The sequence below is a fragment of the Cygnus olor genome, chromosome 2 (genome assembly GCF_009769625.2).
Source record: "Cygnus olor isolate bCygOlo1 chromosome 2, bCygOlo1.pri.v2, whole genome shotgun sequence".
Classification (NCBI taxonomy): domain Eukaryota; kingdom Metazoa; phylum Chordata; class Aves; order Anseriformes; family Anatidae; genus Cygnus; species Cygnus olor.
In genome coordinates, this window is record NC_049170.1 from 6025314 (window position 1) to 6046204 (window position 20891).

Genomic DNA, 20891 nt, shown 5'->3' on the forward strand with positions numbered 1-20891 from the left:
CCAATGCCTTCCAGAGTGAGATGACTGGCTGGTTCGGAGGACAGCAGTGGATGTTGTTTGTACATCTTGACCACAGACAAACTGTTGATGTAAGAACTGGATGACTAGATAATAAAGTGGATGGGTGGATTGCCAGGTCCCACTTGTGGCAATACTGGTGGCATGCCTCAGGTCACTACAGTTCAATATTCTTATTCATGATCTAGGTGATGGATTAGAGTGCACTCACACTATATTTGCAGGTATTACCCAACTAGGGGGAGTGGTTGATATGCTGGAGGACAAGATTACTCTTCAGAGAGACCTGGACAGGCTGGAAATGGGCTGGCAGAAACTTTATGATGTTCAGCAAAGTCAAATTAAAAGTCCTGCCTCAGGAATGGAATAACCATGTGCAACTGTGCAGGCTGGGGGGCACCTTGTACGAAAGGGTCTTGGAGTACCAGTGAACAACAAATTGCACAGTGAACCCTTGCATCAAATAAAGACCAACATGTTGGGCTGAATTAGCAAGAGTGTAGCCAGCAGGTCAAGGGAAGTAATTTCCCCCTCTATTCGGCAGCTGTTAGGCTGCATTCCTGGAGCAGCATGTCCAGTTTTATTCTCCCCAATACAAGAGAGACACTCACATACCAGAACAAGTCCTGTAAAGGACCACCAGAGTAGGGGACTGGAACCTAGGGTTAATCAGCTTGCCTGGTAGTATAAAGCCACACTGCACCAGCAGAATACTTCTTCAGGCTCAATTGGAAGTTATTTAGTCACTTAAACACAGGCTTACACAGCCATTTTAAATGCCCCAGAATATCTGACACATCCTCTCTGGGCTGGCATAGGGCCAAAGGGAGACCTATTCGCCCCTGAAGCTTTGAGATTTAATCCAAACGCTATCCAAGTTACTTCAATTTGCTCATGACTGCATTACTGCTTGACTGCTACCAACGTGGTTAGCCTGCCGGGCTCCTCCACCACCCGGTACAGTGTAAAGGCTGGAACATTTCCAAGACTTCTGTTTGTATGGGGCACACCTTTGCCTACCAGTCCGAGCAGTTTTGATAGCACCCGCATGCTGGTACAGTAACTGAGCAAATATATAAATTGCTTAGTCTTTGCAAGTCTCAGTAACATGACAAAAAAAAGTCTATCAAACGCGTTATTCTGTACTGCTATACTGAACTGAGCTTCACTCTAGAGCTTTGGAAATACCCAAACTTTCTTTAACAGTGAACATCAATGTGTTATTTGTATTGAATACAATTTCTCTCTTGTGAATACAGAGGGAGCTGGAAACACACCAGCACAACAAAATCAATAAAACTGGATACAACCGAACCATTTTCACATTTTATATGTAGAAATATCCTTACATATGCTTCTCCAAGATTGCAAGGTTCAATCCTTTGCAAGTCCTGTCCTTTTATCGAGGTGATAATCATTAAAAGTTTTTATGTATGTTGTACATAAGAAAACTCTGTCTTAACATTGTCATGGAGACAACTGCATTCACAATTCCTGTTCATGAGCATCCTGCCCGTGTCCTCAAAGAGCTACAAACAAATATGACTGAAGATCTGGGCAGATTTATTATCTACCAGTGAAATGGATAATCTTGGCTGGTACATAATCATTGGGGACCAAACTCAGTTGCTCACACATAGGGACATAGTGTCCCTGGAGATCCCCTGAGGTATCTGAAGAGAGGGCTTGCCTCCCCCTTCCCATGGGAGCTGCTGTTAAGCTGAGGCCTCACTACCAGCCCCCTGAGCCATGCTGCGGCACCACAGCAGCTAGGCCTGGGCCCAGTCTCACATGGCGGCCCTGATCTGGATTCTTTGGCTTGTCTTCTTGCTTGAGCTCAGACCCGCCCCTTCATACAGTCATACTGGACTGCGTCTGACCCTCATCACTGCCCTTGGGCTCAGTCCTGCCTCTAGCTTGCCGCTCTCCATCCCAGCTCCTTTCTGCTGAGCTCACTGCTAACGCTGCCCTGCACCACGCTCAGTAGGGCCAATGGAGTCTAATGGAGTTTAAACCAGTCTGACCTACTAGATAGTCTTCCTCTAAGTTTTGAATGATGGATTCCTGTGATCTGTCCTCAGTAATGCTTAGTTTTTATTCTGAACCATTTTGGCCAAAACATCACTGCTTGTTTAGGTTCAACTTCTTTGATCATCTTAAAATTTGTAATAGGTGTACTATTATACAAATACTTTGCATTCATAATTACCAAAGAATTATTTTTTCATGAACATTTTTCATCGTTCTTTATTCTTCTAATTAATTAAACACATTCACAGTTTCCTCTGAATTGCAAGCTTGCTTCTGAAGCTTACTGGGTTCAGATGGTTAACATCAGAAAGTGTTCACTCCTTTGAAACATCACCTGTAGAATTTCTGATAAGTTCTACAGAAAACAGTTCTGAAAGAAGCCAAAGATCTTTATTGATACTACACAATTCTTCTGTCATATTGAACAATAACCTGTACAATGTGCAGGGAAAATAATTGTAAGGGCTACACCATAGAAGTGCCTGTTTTCTCCACTGATTAAAAAAAAAGGAACCTATGACTAACTCAGCTGCAGCTTTGTATACTATATCAACATATCTAAGCGTATTTTAGAATGGTCAGCACACATTTCACCTATCAACGTTCACTTACATAGGGAACTTTAGAAAAGACCAATTCTGCAAGCAAGTTGTTGCTAAACACACAAAGAGCTTTGAAAAATAAGCACTTAACGTTTACAATATTCTGCAGAATCTGTCAGTTACATGTCACATTGTTTTAGTTTCATTACCCTGAAAGACAAATTACATTTCTTTCAAAATTCAACTTCTGCAAAAGCAAAGACCTCATATAGATTTCATTGTCTGAAAATGCCATAACTGCATTATTTCAAGTAGCTCAAAACTTTGTAAAAGTCAGAATATATTTCTAATGACTTCCAATTAGTCATGTTTTTAACTTCACATTGCCAACTAGCTGTTTTATTTCATGCACTGACTTTATTATAAAAGGAACATCCTCCCTCGACAAAGTATTTTGGAGAATGACTACAATTATACTCTTGGACATTTACTGACGATAATACTATCTTATTTTTACCTTCTAGTAAACAACTAACAAAGTTAAATTTAAAGAATAAGATTTCAAGACATATTCATTAAGAAACTTGACAGCAATTTCCATCCACCAGTTACGGAGCAGCCAGTTCTGACTACATCAAAGTGCAGATTGGTAACCTTTGTGTAATGTCATGGATGTGACCAGACAGTCCTCTCCATATATTTTTGGAAAATCTTTTAAATGCAGACTGTTTCCTGTTTAACACAATCTATAAATGAAGAATAATCAGGGAAAGAAATACAGGAAGATGAGGCTTGAAACTCTTCTTAAACTCTGTGTGTGTTTTCCTCAGTAGGTAAGGATTTGCCTTTTAGTGGAGTTATCTGTAACACGTGTTCAGAAAGCCTTTTATTCTAGCCTGTTTGCCTCTGGCATGTAATTACATCAAAGTAACTCCAAAGTTGTAACAAACTGTAAGTAGACTTGATTAAGCGGTTTTACCACCTGACCACTGTATTATTTTCCCACTGCAGGAAAACCAAACCAAACCAACCCAAAACATAAATATTCTTCCTCATCAGAAAGAGGAAGAGGTTTGGATTTATGTAGAACTATCCACTAAAAATTCAATGAACTTTCTTAGATTTTATATTAAACAAGAAATGTAATGTAAATAATAATAATCCTAAGTACATTATACATTTGTTTCTGCATGTTTATATTTTCTTGTATTTTGCTAAAAGCCTGATTATTTCATTTTACTTTTTAAATAATGAGAACTTCTGTCTTGTTATGGATGAAATACCATTTATATGCTACTTCTCTAGCTCCTGGGGATATTTTCAGCATTCTGTCAAGCATTTCAACATTTTCACATGTGAGCTATAAAAACATTCCTATGCAATATAATTAATTAGTCCCTTCATTTTTTCTTGTTTCATTTGTTTTCCAGCTCTAAAACAGCTACACAATCTAAAACAAACAAACAAAAAAAAAGTGTTAAATGTGTTAAATTTCATATGTACATAACTTCTCGGATTGCTAGTGTTACTGAAATCAAAATTGTTCAGCATTTGCCAGATTGGAAAGTAAATTAGTAAACTCTCCTCCTCTAGAAGTCACATTTTTTAAAAATGAACTATTTTTTGCAGAAAGACAAACTGAAAAATAATATACAATTCCTCGATGATATAGAATGTAAATCTCCCATCACCTTAGATGGGACTTCTGCTCAGTCCTAACTGCTGCCGAGCACTGGGTCGCTCCCATGAGAGCTGTAAGTGTTCTGTGTCTTCACGATCTTTGTATTCCTAAAATTTACTACCTCTAATAGAAGAAGAAATAGCTAGTAGCTAGTGTTTTCTTTTGGATCTGGAATACTCTTGTGTTGATGTTCTAGAAACACCCATGCAAAATAAATCTTTGGTGTAGCACAGAATCTACTTCAAGATATATGCATGAAAATAAAACTTGATTTCTTGTCATAAGAATATCATAACATGATCACTACAAATTCTCCTATGTAATGCTGCTGAGACTTATTGAAGTCTCCAAGCTCTGTATAAGTTGACAAATTGAACATGAAAACACTGTTTAAGTGTTAAATAAACATGAACTAAATTACCTTTCTGAATACATACAAACACGTTGCAAAAGAGTGCTTCAAGGCAGATTCAATTTTTCAGTAATTTCAGTGATAGCAGTACAATTTTGGTACCTAGCAAATTGGACAAAATTGTACTTAAAATATACCTACTTTTGTCAAATCACCTCTAGGTTTCTTCCCTTCTACAACTCTTAATTTAATCTGGATAACTAGATAAAATATTGGACTAATGTATTGCCAAACTTCTGAGAAGTAATATGTAAAACACATGGAAAAACAAACAAACACAAAAGAAAACAAGCAAACACAAAAAACTTTGCCTATATTTTTACACCTTTTGTGTGCATAAATGAGTGCCAAAAGACAAGAGAATGAAACATCAGAACGGTTCTGGCATTTCCCAGCCGTGAGTTAGCATCTTGTATTTCACCTGCGGAGACATTGCAGATGGATGGTTGATTCAGACATAATTAGCAATCACTTTAAAAGTGATTTGTATAAATGAACCCTGAGCCACAGTCTAACTAGTAACTCATTTCACTTACAAGCTCTACAACAATAAGCTGTTCTCAGTGCATGTGTGTTTCTATAATAGCTTTGTAAAGTACGTGGAATAGAAAGGGATAAGGAGCTATGAGCATTGACTTATGAACGACTGAGTTGGGTCAAACCAAAGCCACATCTAGCCTGCTCTCAACCTGCAACAGCAACTCTAAAGCACATAGCGAACAAACACTATGACTGGGACAAGTACAAATGATACTTCCCTCAAATGCTCTCCCAGCCTTCAGATGGTTTCAGCTCAGAAAACATCCTTTGCTGTAGTGGTTTCTGTGTACCTATTGGCCCTCCCTGTATTTTTCTTCAGTGAATTTGCCCAGTGCCTCCTTGGGTCCAAATAAACTCTTGGTATCACGGCCTCCTGTGGTAGGGAGCTGCAGAACTCAGTTAGGTGTTACATGAAAAATCACATCCTTTTGCTTGCTTTGAACCTGTGCCCTCACTGTTTCAACAGTTCCCTTGTTATTAAACTGAAAGAGAGCAAACACTCAACTCCTGACTATGCTCTCTGTTCTGCAAATTACTTTGTAGTACATCCTCTCTTCAATTGTTTCTCATCCGAATGAAGAAGCCCTGGTTTACCTAATCACACCTATGAGCAACTAGTGATACCTTTAATTATACTTAAAGCCCACTTTCATTTCTACTTTTTTTTTTTTTTTTTAATGGGAAGATGTGAGAAAACTATGACTTCATATGGTAATTCAACAATGTCCTCTTTATCATTCTCCATTTATTTTCTTTATAGTTCTCAATGGATTTGCTTTTTGGTTATTACTGATTTCTGAAATGACACTTTTTAAACTCTAGGTCTCAATTCAGGCTGCTGTTGAACAGCTCAGAGGCCACCATTTCACACATCAAATTGGTCAGGATTTTTTGCCATATGGATAATTTTATGTTTATCTACACTTAATTATACCTGAGGTTTTATTGCCTACATAGTCGATATTGCCTATAGTCTAAGATCTTTCTGTAATTCTGGAATTGCTCCTTATTTTTACTGTTCTGAATAATTCCATGATATCAGTATAATTTGTCATTTCCTGATATTCCCTTTTTCCAAACTTTGGGGAATATGAGGAAAAGTAAGGTCTAGTTCTTGCAGTACCTCATGGATGATCTTTCCAAGCAGTGATCATTCACTCCTACCTTCTGTTTAGATATCTTATGGTATAGTTGTTTAGTTTCCTTAAAAGCCCTTGATAAGGTTTTTATGAGGGACTTTTGGAAATCTAAACAACCAGATCACTCCTTCCTGTATGTTTGTTAACCCCTTTGGGAACTCCAGTAGATCTGTCAGACAGTACATCCCTTTATCAAAGGCATGTTGACCCTTCCCAAGAATGTAACACTCAGGTACCCACTAGACTTATTTTTTATTATGGTTGGTTAGTAGGTGTGCTACAGACTCTGGCATCCATTTTTGGTATGTTTGAAGAAATATTTATTTCTAATATTTGTAGAAATACAATTATATGGCTAACTCCACAGTGTTTCATTGGCCCATCTGTTACAAAAGACATTCTGAACAAAATTTAGGAAAAGATATAGTTGTGTAATAAGGTTCCCAAATGTGTGTAGCAGGAAACACAGAAAAAATGTTTAAGACAAATTTATTTTTTTCTGAATATTTGCATGCACTTCTACCACATGCTCAATGAATATAATGCACAGATCTGCAATCCCACATTGGAAATTACACAGGAAAAAGTGACTTTAAAAAGGCTCCTAAGAATATCCTGGTCAGGATAAGCCAGTATGTATGGCTTTTGAACATAAATAGCTATTGAAGTGATGGGGAATTTAAGAGCTTCACTTGGAAGAAAAGGCAAAGGATGGAGGAAACAGCTTTTTTATTGCTCTGTCTTTATGCATCGCACTTGAACCACAGGAATTATGTGGATAGATCCTTTGGAAAAATGACATCTCAGAGGTTCAAGCAGTAAGTACCAATTAGTTTAACCAAAATGGATGCTTTTATACAGAAATGAAAGAACTCATGGAGGAAATATAGCTGGCACTTTAACTATATTAATATAGTATTGCTTCAAATTACTACTATTACTCTGAAAACTTTCAGAACTCTTCTATTACTGAAGATTAAGACTAAAAGGCAGAATCAGAAGAATTCATCCTTAGTAAAGCAGAGTGGAACAGATATGAAATTTCAAGGGGAAGGGAAATATCACCACTTCTTAATAATTACCTAAACACAAGGCTCCATAGGCCTTGAAAATCAGCAACACTGGATCATTGATTTGCTTCTTCAGTTCCAAGTCTGCAAATTGGCTCAGCAAGTGGAAATACATTTCTTGAGCATAGTAGATAATATATGCCTACAGGCAGGAACAGAACAGAAACACTTTCTCTTTTGAAATGTGTTAAGTGTGTGTTGGTAAAACACATTATCGGTGTAGTGATAGGAGAAGGGGTAATGGTTTTGAACTAGAAGTGGGGAGATTTAGATTTAATTAGATGTAAGGAGGAAATTCTTTACTCAGAGAGTGGTGAGGCCCTGGCACAGGGTAGTCAGACATTGGAACGGGTTGCCCAGGGAGGTGGTGGCATCACCATTCTGGGGGTGTTCAAAGAGAGGTTGGTCCTGGTGCTTAGGGACATGGTTCAGTGGGTAACATTGGTGGTAGGGGGATGGTTGGACCAGATGATCTTGGAGGGCTTTTCCAACCTTAATGATTCTATGAACAGGAGTATCGCTTTGAAAAAGCCGTCAGAATGAGAAAAACAAACAACTACATTTCTCAGAGATTTACGAGTGTACGTGAAGAAAAAGATAAATAAATAAATAAAAATCAAATCCATCCGTGCCTTCCCTCCCTCCCACCCTCACGAGGCACCTCCCTCAGCGGCGGGGAGCCCCAGCCCAGCCCCGTCATGGCGCGGCCGCTGCCCGCCCCCAACAAGATGGCGGCCGGGCGGGAAGCGGCGGCGCTAGCCCACCGCGGGGCGGCCCCGCCTCACACCGCCCGCCCGCCTCTCTTCGCCGCCCACTCGCGGAGGCCTCCGTGGAGCCGGGCGATGATCCCCGCCGCCAACTCTTGAGCCGCCGCCCGTCCTGGTGGGCATGGGGCTGGGCTCGAGCTCCGAGGTCCCCGACGGCGGCGCCGAGGGCTTCCACGTCCACGGGGTGAGGAGGCGGCGGCCGAGGGGATGAGGGGGGATGGCCGGGAGGGAGCGGCATGTCGGCGGCCGCCACGGCGGCAGGGGAGGAGCGGCGGCTGCCGGCAGGTCCTGGGGTCCCCCAGCCCGGCGGCTTCCACTGGGGAGCCCCAAAACTTTTTGACAGGCTCCGGGGCTCCTCCACCGGCAGCGTTACCTCGCTCCCCGCCGGGTTCCCTGCACCCGGGGCCGCTCCTCGCAGGCCGCCCGTGTGGCGGCGGGTTTGCTGTAGCCTCTGCCGTGTTAACAGCTGTTTAATAAGCCAAAATGAGCCGTGCTTACCTTTAGCCGCTGCTTTTCTTCCCCAAACAGCAGCAGGAACGTGCTGCTTCCCACTCCATCAGCAGTTTGTGCTTCCCGGAGTTGCAAGATGTGTTCGGGGTACCGGTATGCTCCCTTCATCTGCTTTTGTCAGCCTCTTTCATTGACTTAGCTCTGTCAGAAAAGACCATCGGTCACGATATGTTCCCCCCATTTTTTTGTTAAATACACGATATTGCTTAGTTGTCTGTTGACTGAGCGATGATTGTTGAATTTTGTGACCTATGGTGTGCAAAAGGCAGTCTGTTTTTTCTTTTTTCCTTTTTTTTTCTCCTTTTTTTTTGGTTGTTTTGTTTTGTTTTTCCTCCAGGGATTTCATGCAAATTTTGCCAGGGTGTCATTTAGCTTTCAAAAACACTGCAGGATTTTTGCAACTCCCAGCTCCATAGGAGAATGTGTGTGGCTCTCAGACATCTGGACAGGTGTCGCGAGCTCTGTAATAACTTCTACGACTTCTTGTGTACATTTTAATCTTTGGCATTGTGGTATATGATAGTTTCATTGTAAAGCTTCTTGCATGTTATTTAGAATTGGAGTGCAGACAGAACTTTTTTTTTTAACCTTGTAGCTTGGTTCAGTGTAATGTGGCAATTTGCTACTGATGCGCTTTATGGTTGTGGTGAAAGTTGATGCTTCCTTCACCCATTGTGGTTAACATCGCTTGTCTTGACTATTTGATAATAAAGCATGAATTTTCAGTTTTAAAGTTTCTGCTGAAGTAACTATGCTAATACTTTTTTTTTTTTAAACCCACATAGACAGCTATGCGAGGAATAGCCCCAATACAGATGCAGCTTTACCTATTTAATAGAGAAAAGGTTTACGATATAGCACGAGACCAATTATAAAATGTAGCAGTTGTAACTTTGTAAATGAAACTTCTGAACTTCTTATTTTAGATGATGTGTGGGTTATAACTTAGCCACTGAAAGCACGGGATGGCTTTCAGGACTCAAATATATTGCAGGTTACGGGCTGTACTTTGGTGTTCACTAACAGTAAAGCAGCGTTAGGATGTTTGCAATGGTTCCCTTAGCATTAAGTTGCTTTGCTGCTATGCTTCTAAAAGATATACTCTGCGTATATCAAGTTCTGTTAGCCATGCATTTGTAGCATGCTCTTCTAAGTGTTCCTATTCTAATGTGCTTTAAGTTGTGGGAAATTGTGTTTATGAAAAAACAGTACTTTAACTGGGAACTCTCCAAGAGCTCAGGCAATTAGTGGCATGGAAGAAAATCCCCAAGCAGCTCTTGGAAAACTGAGCCGTTCTCCAGAGTCTTCAGTACTTAATAACTCCACGCTATGCGCTCTGCATCGCAATACTTGTTTCTTATGTGGGGTTCAAAACCTATATTTGGCAGCTTAATTCGGCCACCTGTTGTTCTTAGTTCTATAAAAAATAAATTCACAATAGTGGACTGCTTCCCAAGGTTTGTCACTTGGTATCTCTTTTCTGGTTCAATCAAAAGTAAATATTGAATCAAGTGTAAAGATTAACACTGTGTCACTTAGTGTAACCACAGATCCATGTATAGTAATAAAAAACTGTATGCTTTGCAGGTTCAGGAAAACTCCCCAGCTCAACAAGGAGGACTGGAACCTTTCTTTGATTTCATCATTGCAATAGGACACACTAGGCTTGTAAGTCTTTTCTCTTTTTTTTCTTTCCTATATAAAGCATGGCTATTGTAATTATGAAAGGTAGAAGCCAAAGTTGTCAGAATAGAGAAAGCATGTTCTATTGGACATGGATATGGTATTAAAAAGGTGAAGTAAAACTTGGTAGTGTTTAAAGTCTTTTCTCTGGCTGGATACGAATTTGACGAAAGAGTCTTATGCCTTTAGTCACCTTAACTTCTTAACAGATTAACACTATGTTTATGATATCGCTCATTCATGCATATTTTCTGCCACAAGGTGATTATTGAACTAGTGAGTCAATGGTAAGAGCTTGCTTAGTTTAAGCAAACCTGTTTCAAGATTTGATAAAATATGAAAAAGAACCATTAACGAGAAGAAAACCGCCACGTGGCCTGTTAGCTTATACTTTAAGGCTGGTAACGCAGTTCCGTATGGTGAGTTATCAAAGAAGAGTTGAGTAAACTTGAATGTATTGTTTTGGTTAATAAGGCTCACAGCTTTGGCTGTGTGCTTCATCCTGGCTACATGGAAGCTGAATTCATTGTGTATTAGTGCAGGTATCTTTCTGGAAATGTTCAGTGTAACGGCAGATTTTGGTGGAAGATCAGTCAATCTGATGACATTACAGAATTGTAGTTTGCTAAGATGCTCCCAAAGAGTCTGTCCTTCCACAGCCAATTTGCAGTGATTTTTTTTGAAGGGTTGGAGTAAGGGTATGGAGTAAGGACTGGGATCAGGCATGAAGTGTTGCTGTTTATTGTTTTGATTGCGTAGTTAAGATTTAATATTCCTGTTACTCAGCAGCTGTTAGGAAGAAAAGGAAAGTAAGTGATGAAACTGAATAGTTGTAATTACTTTCATAGAGGAACATGAGCTGACAGTACTGACATTTTTCTAATAATAGAAGATTGAACTGCTGGATCTGATCGTAAAATGTAGTCTAATGACTGTTTTGGTTCTTAGTATTCAAATTCTGCCACAGGTGTGATGTCTGTGTTACGGGTGCGATTAGAAATGTTAAGCATGTATCTCTCTCTGTGCTCTACAGAATAAAGAAAATAATATGTTGAAAGATCTGCTGAAGGCAAATGCTGAAAAAGCGGTGAAGCTGGAGGTGTATAATATCAAAACAATGAAAATAAGAGAGGTGGAGGTGATCCCCAGTAACATGTGGGGAGGACAAGGTCTTCTTGGAGCCAGCGTGAGGTTCTGCAGTTTCCAGGGAGCCAATGAACACGTGTGGCATGTTTTGGTGAGACGCAATTCTTTGCTTGTCCAACAAGTTGTCTAACAAGCTAAGAACAGAATGTAAATTGCCATTTGAAAACTTCCTGCAAGATACCGATATACTGTTGTTGTTGGGGACTGTTCTGCATGGAGGGTAAACATTGAAAAGGTTTCTTACTATTCAAACCTGAAACTTTTTTATATGTTTTTTCTGTCAGATGAAATGTGCCACTTAGTATTTGGAATAAGTCGTAGTTCATGCTCTGAGATGTTCTGGGAAGGTTTTCATAAGGATCTATAGATAAAGCATGAGAATTTCACCTGCATCTTCATGCTAAGTACAGTGAACTCAGTTGGTGGCTTGTTAGTGCTCATACAACATCGTTTCTTAGTATTTAAGAGTAGTTTGAGTACAGAAGTGCAATGCTGAAATCACAAGAAGTGAACACTGTCTTGAAAGCTCATCTGAGCCATTTGAACAGGGACACGTTGGTAACTGTTAGTACTGCTATGAAGAAAATTAACTACATTCCAATCAGACCACATTGACTGTATGATGGGGAGAAGGCCATTTTGTGTCTTATGTTGAAGAATCAGTGGCAAAAGCAAAAAAGGATTTTGGTTCAATTGGTGTCTCTGTTGGTTCAGCTTCATCAAAGTAATATTCATATATAAAAAGCACCCAAAAAAACCCACTTTAAATTAAAAGGGAGAGATGGAAGTGTAGAACAGCTTAGGTAAGACTGACCATTTTGTTGTTTCTGGTTGTTAAAAAAAAAATGCATCTTAACGTCTTTGAAGTATCTCATTTTGAATTGTTGGTATCTTGGTCTTTTTTAATTCAGCATATCCTACAGGACCTATATGTAAACTATTCAAGGATTTTTTTTTTTGTCCCATAAACAAAATGCTCTTTCCTTCTGTTGTTCTTGGAGTTAGCTTTCCATTTTGATCTTTGGGTAACTTATTCTGCTGTGAGCACAGATGACGTGTCATTCTTTCACAGGATGTTGAACCTGCATCTCCTGCAGCTGTAGCTGGATTGCAGCCATACACTGACTACATTGTTGGATCTGATCAGATTCTACAGGAGGTAGGGTGCATGTTCCTTCAAGCAGTGATTGTTTCTGTGCCTGCCATGTTTATGTTGTAGGGTTTCTCTTATATCTGTAACTGCTTGCACATCAAATGTATGGGGGATAGTATTGGGGGATTTCGTGAGGCTGATGTTTATGAGAGATGATTAAAGGCTGAGGTACCTTTTTTTTTTTAAAAAAAAAATAAAATAAAATCTGACTATTACAAAATGATGCCCCTAAAGATCAAACAACACTAGTGAATTTTAGTCTGTCTTAGGGTTTTACTATCTCATGCTGAAGCAAATGCCTGAAATGCTAATTTGCTTCCAGCTCCTCATCTTACACATTTGAGTTTAATAACTACTATTACTTTTTTCTTAGTCAGAGGACTTCTTCTCACTGATTGAATCTCATGAGGGAAAGCCGCTGAAGCTGATGGTTTATAACACTGAAGCAGACTCCATTCGAGAGGTAGTTGTGACTCCCAATGGAGCTTGGGGTGGAGAAGGAAGGTACTGATCTCCAGACTGTCACTGGCTGATGACAGGTTATACACTCGCTTTAATTGAGCTCCTGTTGAAAATATTGATTACAGCTTGTTGTTTTCAACTAAAGCCTTATTTCCTTACATTTGTCACAGAAAAATGATCATTCTTCCATTTAAAAAAAAAAAAAAAAAGAGAGAACTAATAATTAGTCATGTTCTGGACCTAGCCCTGTTTGAGTTGACATTGATGGCAAAACCTGTGTTCACTTCCCTGATAGCAGATTTACTAGCTGCATTCTCACAGTCAAGCATTCAGTAAATCAAGAACAAAATCCAAATCAGGTCAGGTTATATATTTTGTAAAGATATAGAAAATAGTTAATCAAAAACTGAGCTACATATCTGTTAAATATCAGTTGCAGAGTATTCCTTGTGTACTGTAAGTAACTGAAATGATTTTTGCAGGTAGGTATTTCTTGCTCTAGTTTAAGGTCTCAAACTCTTTCTGCTTTAGAGTCAGAATTCAAAACACTTCCTAGCTTTGTTAAGCTTTTCTCAAGTCTTGTTTTACTTTTCTTGCACAGTTTAGGATGTGGAATTGGTTATGGCTATTTGCACAGAATTCCAACACAGTCTTTATCGAAGAAAAAGCCAGAAAGCAAACCACCTTCACCCTTACCAGAAGCTGGAACTCCTGCACCATCTACTAATGGTTACACAGAGGTATGTAAGAAATAAGATCGCATCTATGGCATGTCCTCTGGAATTTCAAAGACTTCAGCTTGTTTTAAGATTCATAACACAGTGTATTTGAGTACAGCATACAGTTTTGCTTGAATGAAAATGAACTTAGGTGAAGGGAAGTAAGAACTGATGATGCCAAGCAGGTGACAGGAGGGACAGCATGAAAGAGAAATTCCCTTTATTTCCTCAAAATTCCCTCTGGTTTTCCCTCCATATTCTTTATTGTAGTTGGGTATTTGGATGCAATTACAGATATTCCAGTTAGTTTTTCATCGGCATTGGCTGAAATTTTTGACAGATACTTGCTGTTTTGACAACATGCATAGCAACACCCGTGTCAATCAGTGAGAACCATAGCAGAATGCCCTTCTCACTAGGAAATAAAATACACCTTCAAGAATTAAGTATCAACCATTCTTCTAAGAACACACTGCTTTGAAGGGTACATTGGAACCGGTCCTCAACAGCAGTGTGATGATTGGGTTCAGCATCAACTTCTCTGAATTGATGTACTTGGAGACAGAGGCAGAATGCTGTCATAGGAAGGTTGATTTCAGGTGAAACTTGCAGCATAAAAAGACGTTTTTCCTTTTTACTGTGTCATTCCAGACTCCATTGTTGGCACCTACTTCTCAAAGTGACAACTCTGAAATAGTTATGAACTTGGATCATTCCACAGGCCAAGAAATGAGTGGGTATTCGCCAGAAAGCTCACTTTCTTCTCCTCCCCCTCTCCAGAGAGTTATGGATCCAGGTATGTTTTCCTGTGTGCTTTTTCCAGCATGCCTCGCCCCTTCCCCCAGTCCTCTGCAATTCTTTATATGGCATTTAAGTAAAATAAAAAGGTCTTAAAGAAGTTTGAGACTTAAATGTAGAACTATGAGCATTGGTGTTTTCCTTAAAGTTTTTTGACTTCATGGGGTTTCAGAGTTGCAGAATTTTGATACTGTGAGCTTTTACCAACGTTAAGATCCTGTAAAAGTTGTTCCACTGACTTGATAGGTTAAATTTATTAGTGTTTGTCTAATAAATAATATGGAGTTAAATGATTTCAATCTGCACGTAACGTATCTTTTTGAATCTGGAATTTTGTGTTAATCTAAAACGGTACTGGAACACTTCCTTTTTTCAGGATTTCTAGACATGTCTGGTATTTCACTTCCTGAACTCCCTGACTTAACGAAAGTGTCCAACATGTCTTCATCTGCCTCCTTCACCATACCAACGGTAGACACATCAGTAGGCACTGAAAAGTTCATGTCAAACAGTGAACCTTCTGCTTATTTTGGTAAGTGTATTCAAGACTTCCAGGCCTCTGACCTCCATCTCTAGAATGGCAGCAACTCATGCCTGATCAACTGTATTATGATTATGGGAATTAAGATGTTTTTAAGAAAAATGAGAAAGGAGATTTGGCTAAACTGATAATAATATAGCAGCAGAAATCAGATATAGAAATGGGCAAAAAGTAACAGGCTTCTTTTTTTATATAAAGTTGTAGAACATCTCTCATTAATTTTAAAACGTTGATGATCCAAATTAACCTGATTTCAAAAGTAGGTATTTCTAAATTCTGTGTAAATAAGTCTTTGTACCACAGGCTTGTATTCACAATTCTAAAAGTAAAAAAAAAAAAAAAAAAAAAAAAAGGCAGTCTTAATAATGACTTCTCTATCTAAAACAAAACAATTTCATATTATGGATGCTCTTCCATGCATAAGCATGCAATAGACCAGATGGCTAAGTATCTCTTAAAACTTACTGCATCATCAGATTTTCTGGATTTTTGCAGAACTGAGTAAAAACAGGTCACGTATTTGGCAGCTGTGAATCTGTGTCACATTCCTGTAAGAGGTATCTCACTCAAGGTGATGATACATGGTAACCAGAGGCATTGTTTGTTAGCTGGACAGGTTTGAGTGTTTGCTTGTTTTTGTTTAACTATTTTTTCATTTTCCAGAGAATGCCACAACTCTGAACCCTGAAGATTTAATGATGTATTCTGAAGCCTCTGCCAAGCAGCCTGAGTTGGACCACCTACTGCCTACAGCTTCCTCTTTGCCTTCTTTTACTCTTCCTAATGAAATTTCTTCAAAAACAACACTAGGAACTGATTCCAAGAACGAAGAAACAGTACTCTTAAACAGTTTTGAGAGCTCATTATCCACTACTCTGATGAAACCTGATGATGAAGAAGCATGTGAACAGAAAGAGGAGGAAGCTGCACAAGATCAAGAGTGAAATGGATGCTTCTTTTGTTTACAGATGGCCATATGCTGTAATTCTACAGTTTGGAATATTTTTCTGATCTTGAAAGAATTACGCCTGTTCTATTTTGTTAGTGTAGACAATAGTATAAAAACCAGAAAAGCATATTTAGATGGAATACATATTCTATTGTCTTCTCTAATCATTGTTTAATAGATTGATCTGTGTTCCAACTTTTTTGAATGCTGTCCAAAATCACTAAATGAAAGACAAAACTAGGGCAGAAACCATTTGGAGACCGGAGTCTTCAATGGAGTTGAGTATGTCTTGGTTTCTGTAGTGACAAAGGAATAGCTTTTCTTCTGCTTTTCTATTTACCTAGTTACTATTTTCATACAAATCATTAAGACACTGGAATAGAACACGGTGCAGCAACACTAATCTTTTTTGTAGCTTTATTTTGTTTAAGCTTGCTTTTGAATAGCTTCTGAATGTACGTTACATGGTGAATACTAAATATGAAATGAAAATGAAAAACATGAGGGTGTTTTTATACACCTCAGGACCGTGATTTGTCATGGAGTTTGAAATCTGGAGTGAAGGTATTCCTAATCAGTAGTTAGTGCAGCTAATGTGATGAAAATCCTCAGTAAATTAAGGGCATCGGGTACATTAGGTATAATCTATGAACTACTGTAAATGTAGCTGGCAGGCCAGTGTCAAATTCCCTTCCTCCCCTTCTCGTGGTGTGTTTCTACGCTGCGCCCTATAGAGATCAGGATGCAAAATGACTGACTTGGTTGTAATCTAGTAACCATGCAGGATGGGGAGTTGCAGTCACACAGCGTTGCTTGCAACAGCTCAGCTTCAACAAAACGGTGTAGATGAAGTAGCAACACAAGAGGGGTCTCAGATGAGTACAACATTTGGTAAACTTTGTCCTTTATATTCTGTAATCTTTGTGTTAGTCTTAAATACTGTTTTGCCATAAAATAGGTCAGGATGGTCAAAACATCCTCCTCTTCCTGCTTAAAAGAAAAATACTAAGCCCTAGGTACAGATGGTAGAATTAAAGGATTTGAAATTTAGTCTGTGCGGTCTGGGAAAGAAGTTCATTATTTACGTACTGCTAAAATGAAATTTATTTTCTTCCCCTAGTTGACTGATAGAAGAGCAAACAGCCAAACGCTAAAGATAAAGTAATTCAAGTGGTTGGTGTGTTTCTGAGACACCGAGGACATCTATTGAGTTTGTGTTGTTGTTGTTTGTTTAGGGCTGGTTCTAGTGGTACACCTTTATCAACCCTGTGTTTAAGCTTGTAGTAGTACACTTAAGTGATGCTGTACCGTAAGCACCCTTCCGAAATTTCAGAGCAGGAAATGTCAAAATTAATTTCAAATGTCACAGGAATAAACAGCTTAATGCTTCAGCAGTCTTTGTCCAGCCTGCTTTATGTTAATTGGCTCTCGGGAGGTGGTTTATGTTTTTGAAGACTTGATTCCTTTTTCATAATGTTTAAAGGGCAATTGTCTAATATGCCAGGTTAGAAAATCCCATTGAGTGTTAACCTCTAGCAGTAGTATGTTACATTCTTGTAACAGAGAGCACTTAAATGACAGAGCTAAACTAGGTGAAGCAGAACCTCAAATCCAATTCCTTGTCCCTTTATAAGCTCTAGAGAGTACCTGTTGAGTATTTTGCATCTTTGTTGAAATAAAGAGAAACGAAGTATTCTTTTACTTGTGGGTGCAGAAATAAAAAAGCTCACGGATTTTTTAATTTCAGAATATTAGCTTAAAAAAACAACAAACTCTGGAAACTCCTGCAAGGGGCTGGTGCCAAATCTCATGCTACAAGGGACAGGATCCACTTGTTCCAGAGCCACAGGCCTGCTGCAAGCACAGCCACCCCACCTGACACAGATAACATGCCACAGAGTGAGCTGGAGCATTTGCAGGTACCTCACTGCTCCTGCCTTAAGGAAGGGAGTATCAGGGGAAGTGCAATACCAGGTACTACTGCTATAAGAAAGGTACCTCACAAAGCCTGTGAAGAGAGGCCAGTTGCAAAAAAAGTAAATATTTAATCCAGGTTTGGAACAAGGAGAATGGAAGACAAAAAGTGTTAACATGGCTTGAGGGGTTCACTTCTATGTTATTTAAAAAGAGAAAACTTACAATCAATCAGGTGCTGTCCCAAACTACCGCTTCCAGTATGTATGACAGCTGCATAGTTGGGGGCATCTGTTAAACCTGACAGTAGTAGTTCTTTTGCAGAGACAGGAAGGATTAGCTCAGCAGTGCCATGTGGAGGGCAAAACAAAGAGAGGTTATTAGCTTAATGTACCTTCTATGAATTTTAGAGCTTGGCTGCAGCACAGCTGTGGCTTGGTATTGCCCAGTGGCTCAGCATGGCCAGACAACAAGATAAGCTTCCAGACCTGATTTGCTCCCTAAATAGTCAAGCCTGAAGCCGTGAGTCTGGCAGATGTTAAATCCAAAGAGGCCACCAGGAGCTCAAGTGTTAGAGCAGGGATGAGGTAAAGCTCTTGCTTCTATCTTCACTGAGCAACCCGAGTGAGCTAGAGCACCTGAATGTGGTCAAGCTGCTGATGGGTGCTCCAAGAAGCCCTGGGCCCTCCTTCCACCCAGATACAACTGCTCAAAGGTGTAAGTGATTACATCAAGCCTTACTCAAGTGTGGCTGACTTCAAAGAGCAGGACCAAACCCCTCCCTTCTGAAGTAAATTGACACAAAGGAACTTCAGGCAGCATAACCCTGTACTCGAATGATCCTCACACCCAAAACTCATGATCTGAAAATAATCATCCTAAAGATAAACCTGCAAATTTTATTAACAACAAAATGTATACAAAATTAATTCCAGCTAAATGTGAGAATTAAGGTATTTAGTGATCTGAAGGTGAACAACTACTGAAAAGGATTGTGGAAATACCAAAACTCTGACAGAGATGACTTAGTTCCCCCCTTCAACTTTCACAGGAGGTTTGTCTATCTACTTAGTCTGCATGACTCTCCTGCTAGGGTATGTTTAGAAGCATCTCATCCAAGATGCCACACTTGACTGAATTCCTCTAAGCTGTAACTGAGCAATGCTGCAGCACAATAGGCTGCAACTGAGTGGAGATCACAACACTCCAGTGCGCACCGATGATTTGAACTAGGCACTTGTAGTGCTGAGGGGTTCAGAATTTAACCTGGTGTAGCACCAAGGATTACAGTACTAACTGATTAAGAGGGTGACCAGCTGTTTGGCACCCGCTGTGCTCCTGGAGCACTGCTCAATGACTTCAGCAGAACTGGGAAGAAGCTGAGGGAAGCCTCACAGGGAGCCTTTAATTCAGAATTCCTTCAGAGCCCTTACCATTCCACTTCTCTCCTCATTCCTGGGCAAATATTTTTCACCTCCATTGCCTTTGGCTGTTCTTACGTGAGAGCAGGTACAAGTCACTCATTGCACTTAATTGACTATGCTAATCTGTTATTTCCTGGGCATTAAATAGATGTCTATACATACTGTTCGCTTTCGCCTTAAGGAAGTACTCATTTGCGCTAGTTCTGCTGTAAGGGCAAGTACCCTGTGTCACCCCTCTCCCACAGAATATAAAGAATTGAATCAACAAATCCCAAGTCACTTTTTTCCACTATTTCTGGCCATGAGGTAGAACTACATTATGATTTCTGGTCTTAATTTTAGAAACACTACAAAAGTAGTGCTCAAAATTACCACTAAATCCTTCAATCCACAAATGGAGTGAAGGATTCAGTGGTAACTTCCATCCCTCTTCCTAAAATGATACTCACGCTTCAGCTGCAACTACTGGATCATGCTCCTGTTTTCAGTACTACCCCAGCTGAAGAAAAAAATCACCTGCCACAGTAAATTCCAAAGTTCTTCCTCAGGACAGATTATGTTACTAAATAATCTATAACTCCTTTCCAGTATGAGCTTAGAAATTAAAGAAACTTCTATAAATCAATGGCCTTTTCTATGATTCTGACAATCTGAATCTCTCTGTTCATAATGCACCAACAGACTGCAACTCTCGAGATTACTCCTGAACTGCTATGCAGAGCCTCTCCTCTTCTTCCCTTCAGAACTCGTACAGAGAGCAGCATTCCAGAAAAGGAGATGAAAATTAAAAGGGAGTAGCAAAAAAATTCCTCTTAGTTGACACTCCATCCAAAATGGGTGCTGGCAGTCTCTGGGAACACATTTGGTCACTGAATTACTGCTTCCTCTGAGAGCAGCCCAGGTGAAAGTGCGCAGAGCAAATGCTTTGAGTATTCTGTACTGTCATTTGCAACATCAGGAAACCCAATCGTGATTTCCAGTAGTCTCTTACAGCACTAATCTTCCTACATCCAGAAAACTCAGTGTCAAGAGCTCCTTGTAGCAGGGCAGTCTTTTCTGTTTGGTACACCGGCGTTTGGCACACCCTATTTTAGTAGTACAAAAGGAAGCACTGCCCATGCAAACTGCATTACTTGCACATTATCTACCTCAACAGGATCTCAAAGCCTTTATCTGAAGGCTAGCATGCCTGCTAAATTCTTACATCCACCCACATCACAAGATCATCTTCAAGGGATTTCATTAAGGCACTGCAATTACTTCAGCCATTCCTTTACTTGAAACCTGAAAGTACTTTAAGGTCCTCTGTAGTACAAGGGCTAAGTAGCAATGGTACAAGCTCTAAATTTCCGTAAGTGATCCAACATACAAAACAACTTTAGACTATTTTAA

The 20891-nt window shown here is 39.6% G+C and overlaps 1 protein-coding gene across 1 annotated transcript; it reads left to right on the plus strand.

Moving 5' to 3' along the window:
* The first annotated feature begins 8142 nt into the window (after nt 1–8142).
* GORASP1 (golgi reassembly stacking protein 1) lies at nt 8143–17552 on the plus strand. The gene is made up of 9 exons (XM_040547922.1): nt 8143–8384; nt 10298–10378; nt 11427–11630; nt 12612–12698; nt 13066–13196; nt 13756–13894; nt 14525–14669; nt 15048–15203; nt 15876–17552. The coding sequence occupies exons 1-9, from the start codon at nt 8322–8324 to the stop codon at nt 16154–16156; spliced, it is 1287 nt and encodes a 428-aa protein (XP_040403856.1). The 5' UTR covers nt 8143–8321; the 3' UTR covers nt 16157–17552.
* The last annotated feature ends 3339 nt before the right edge of the window (nt 17553–20891 follow it).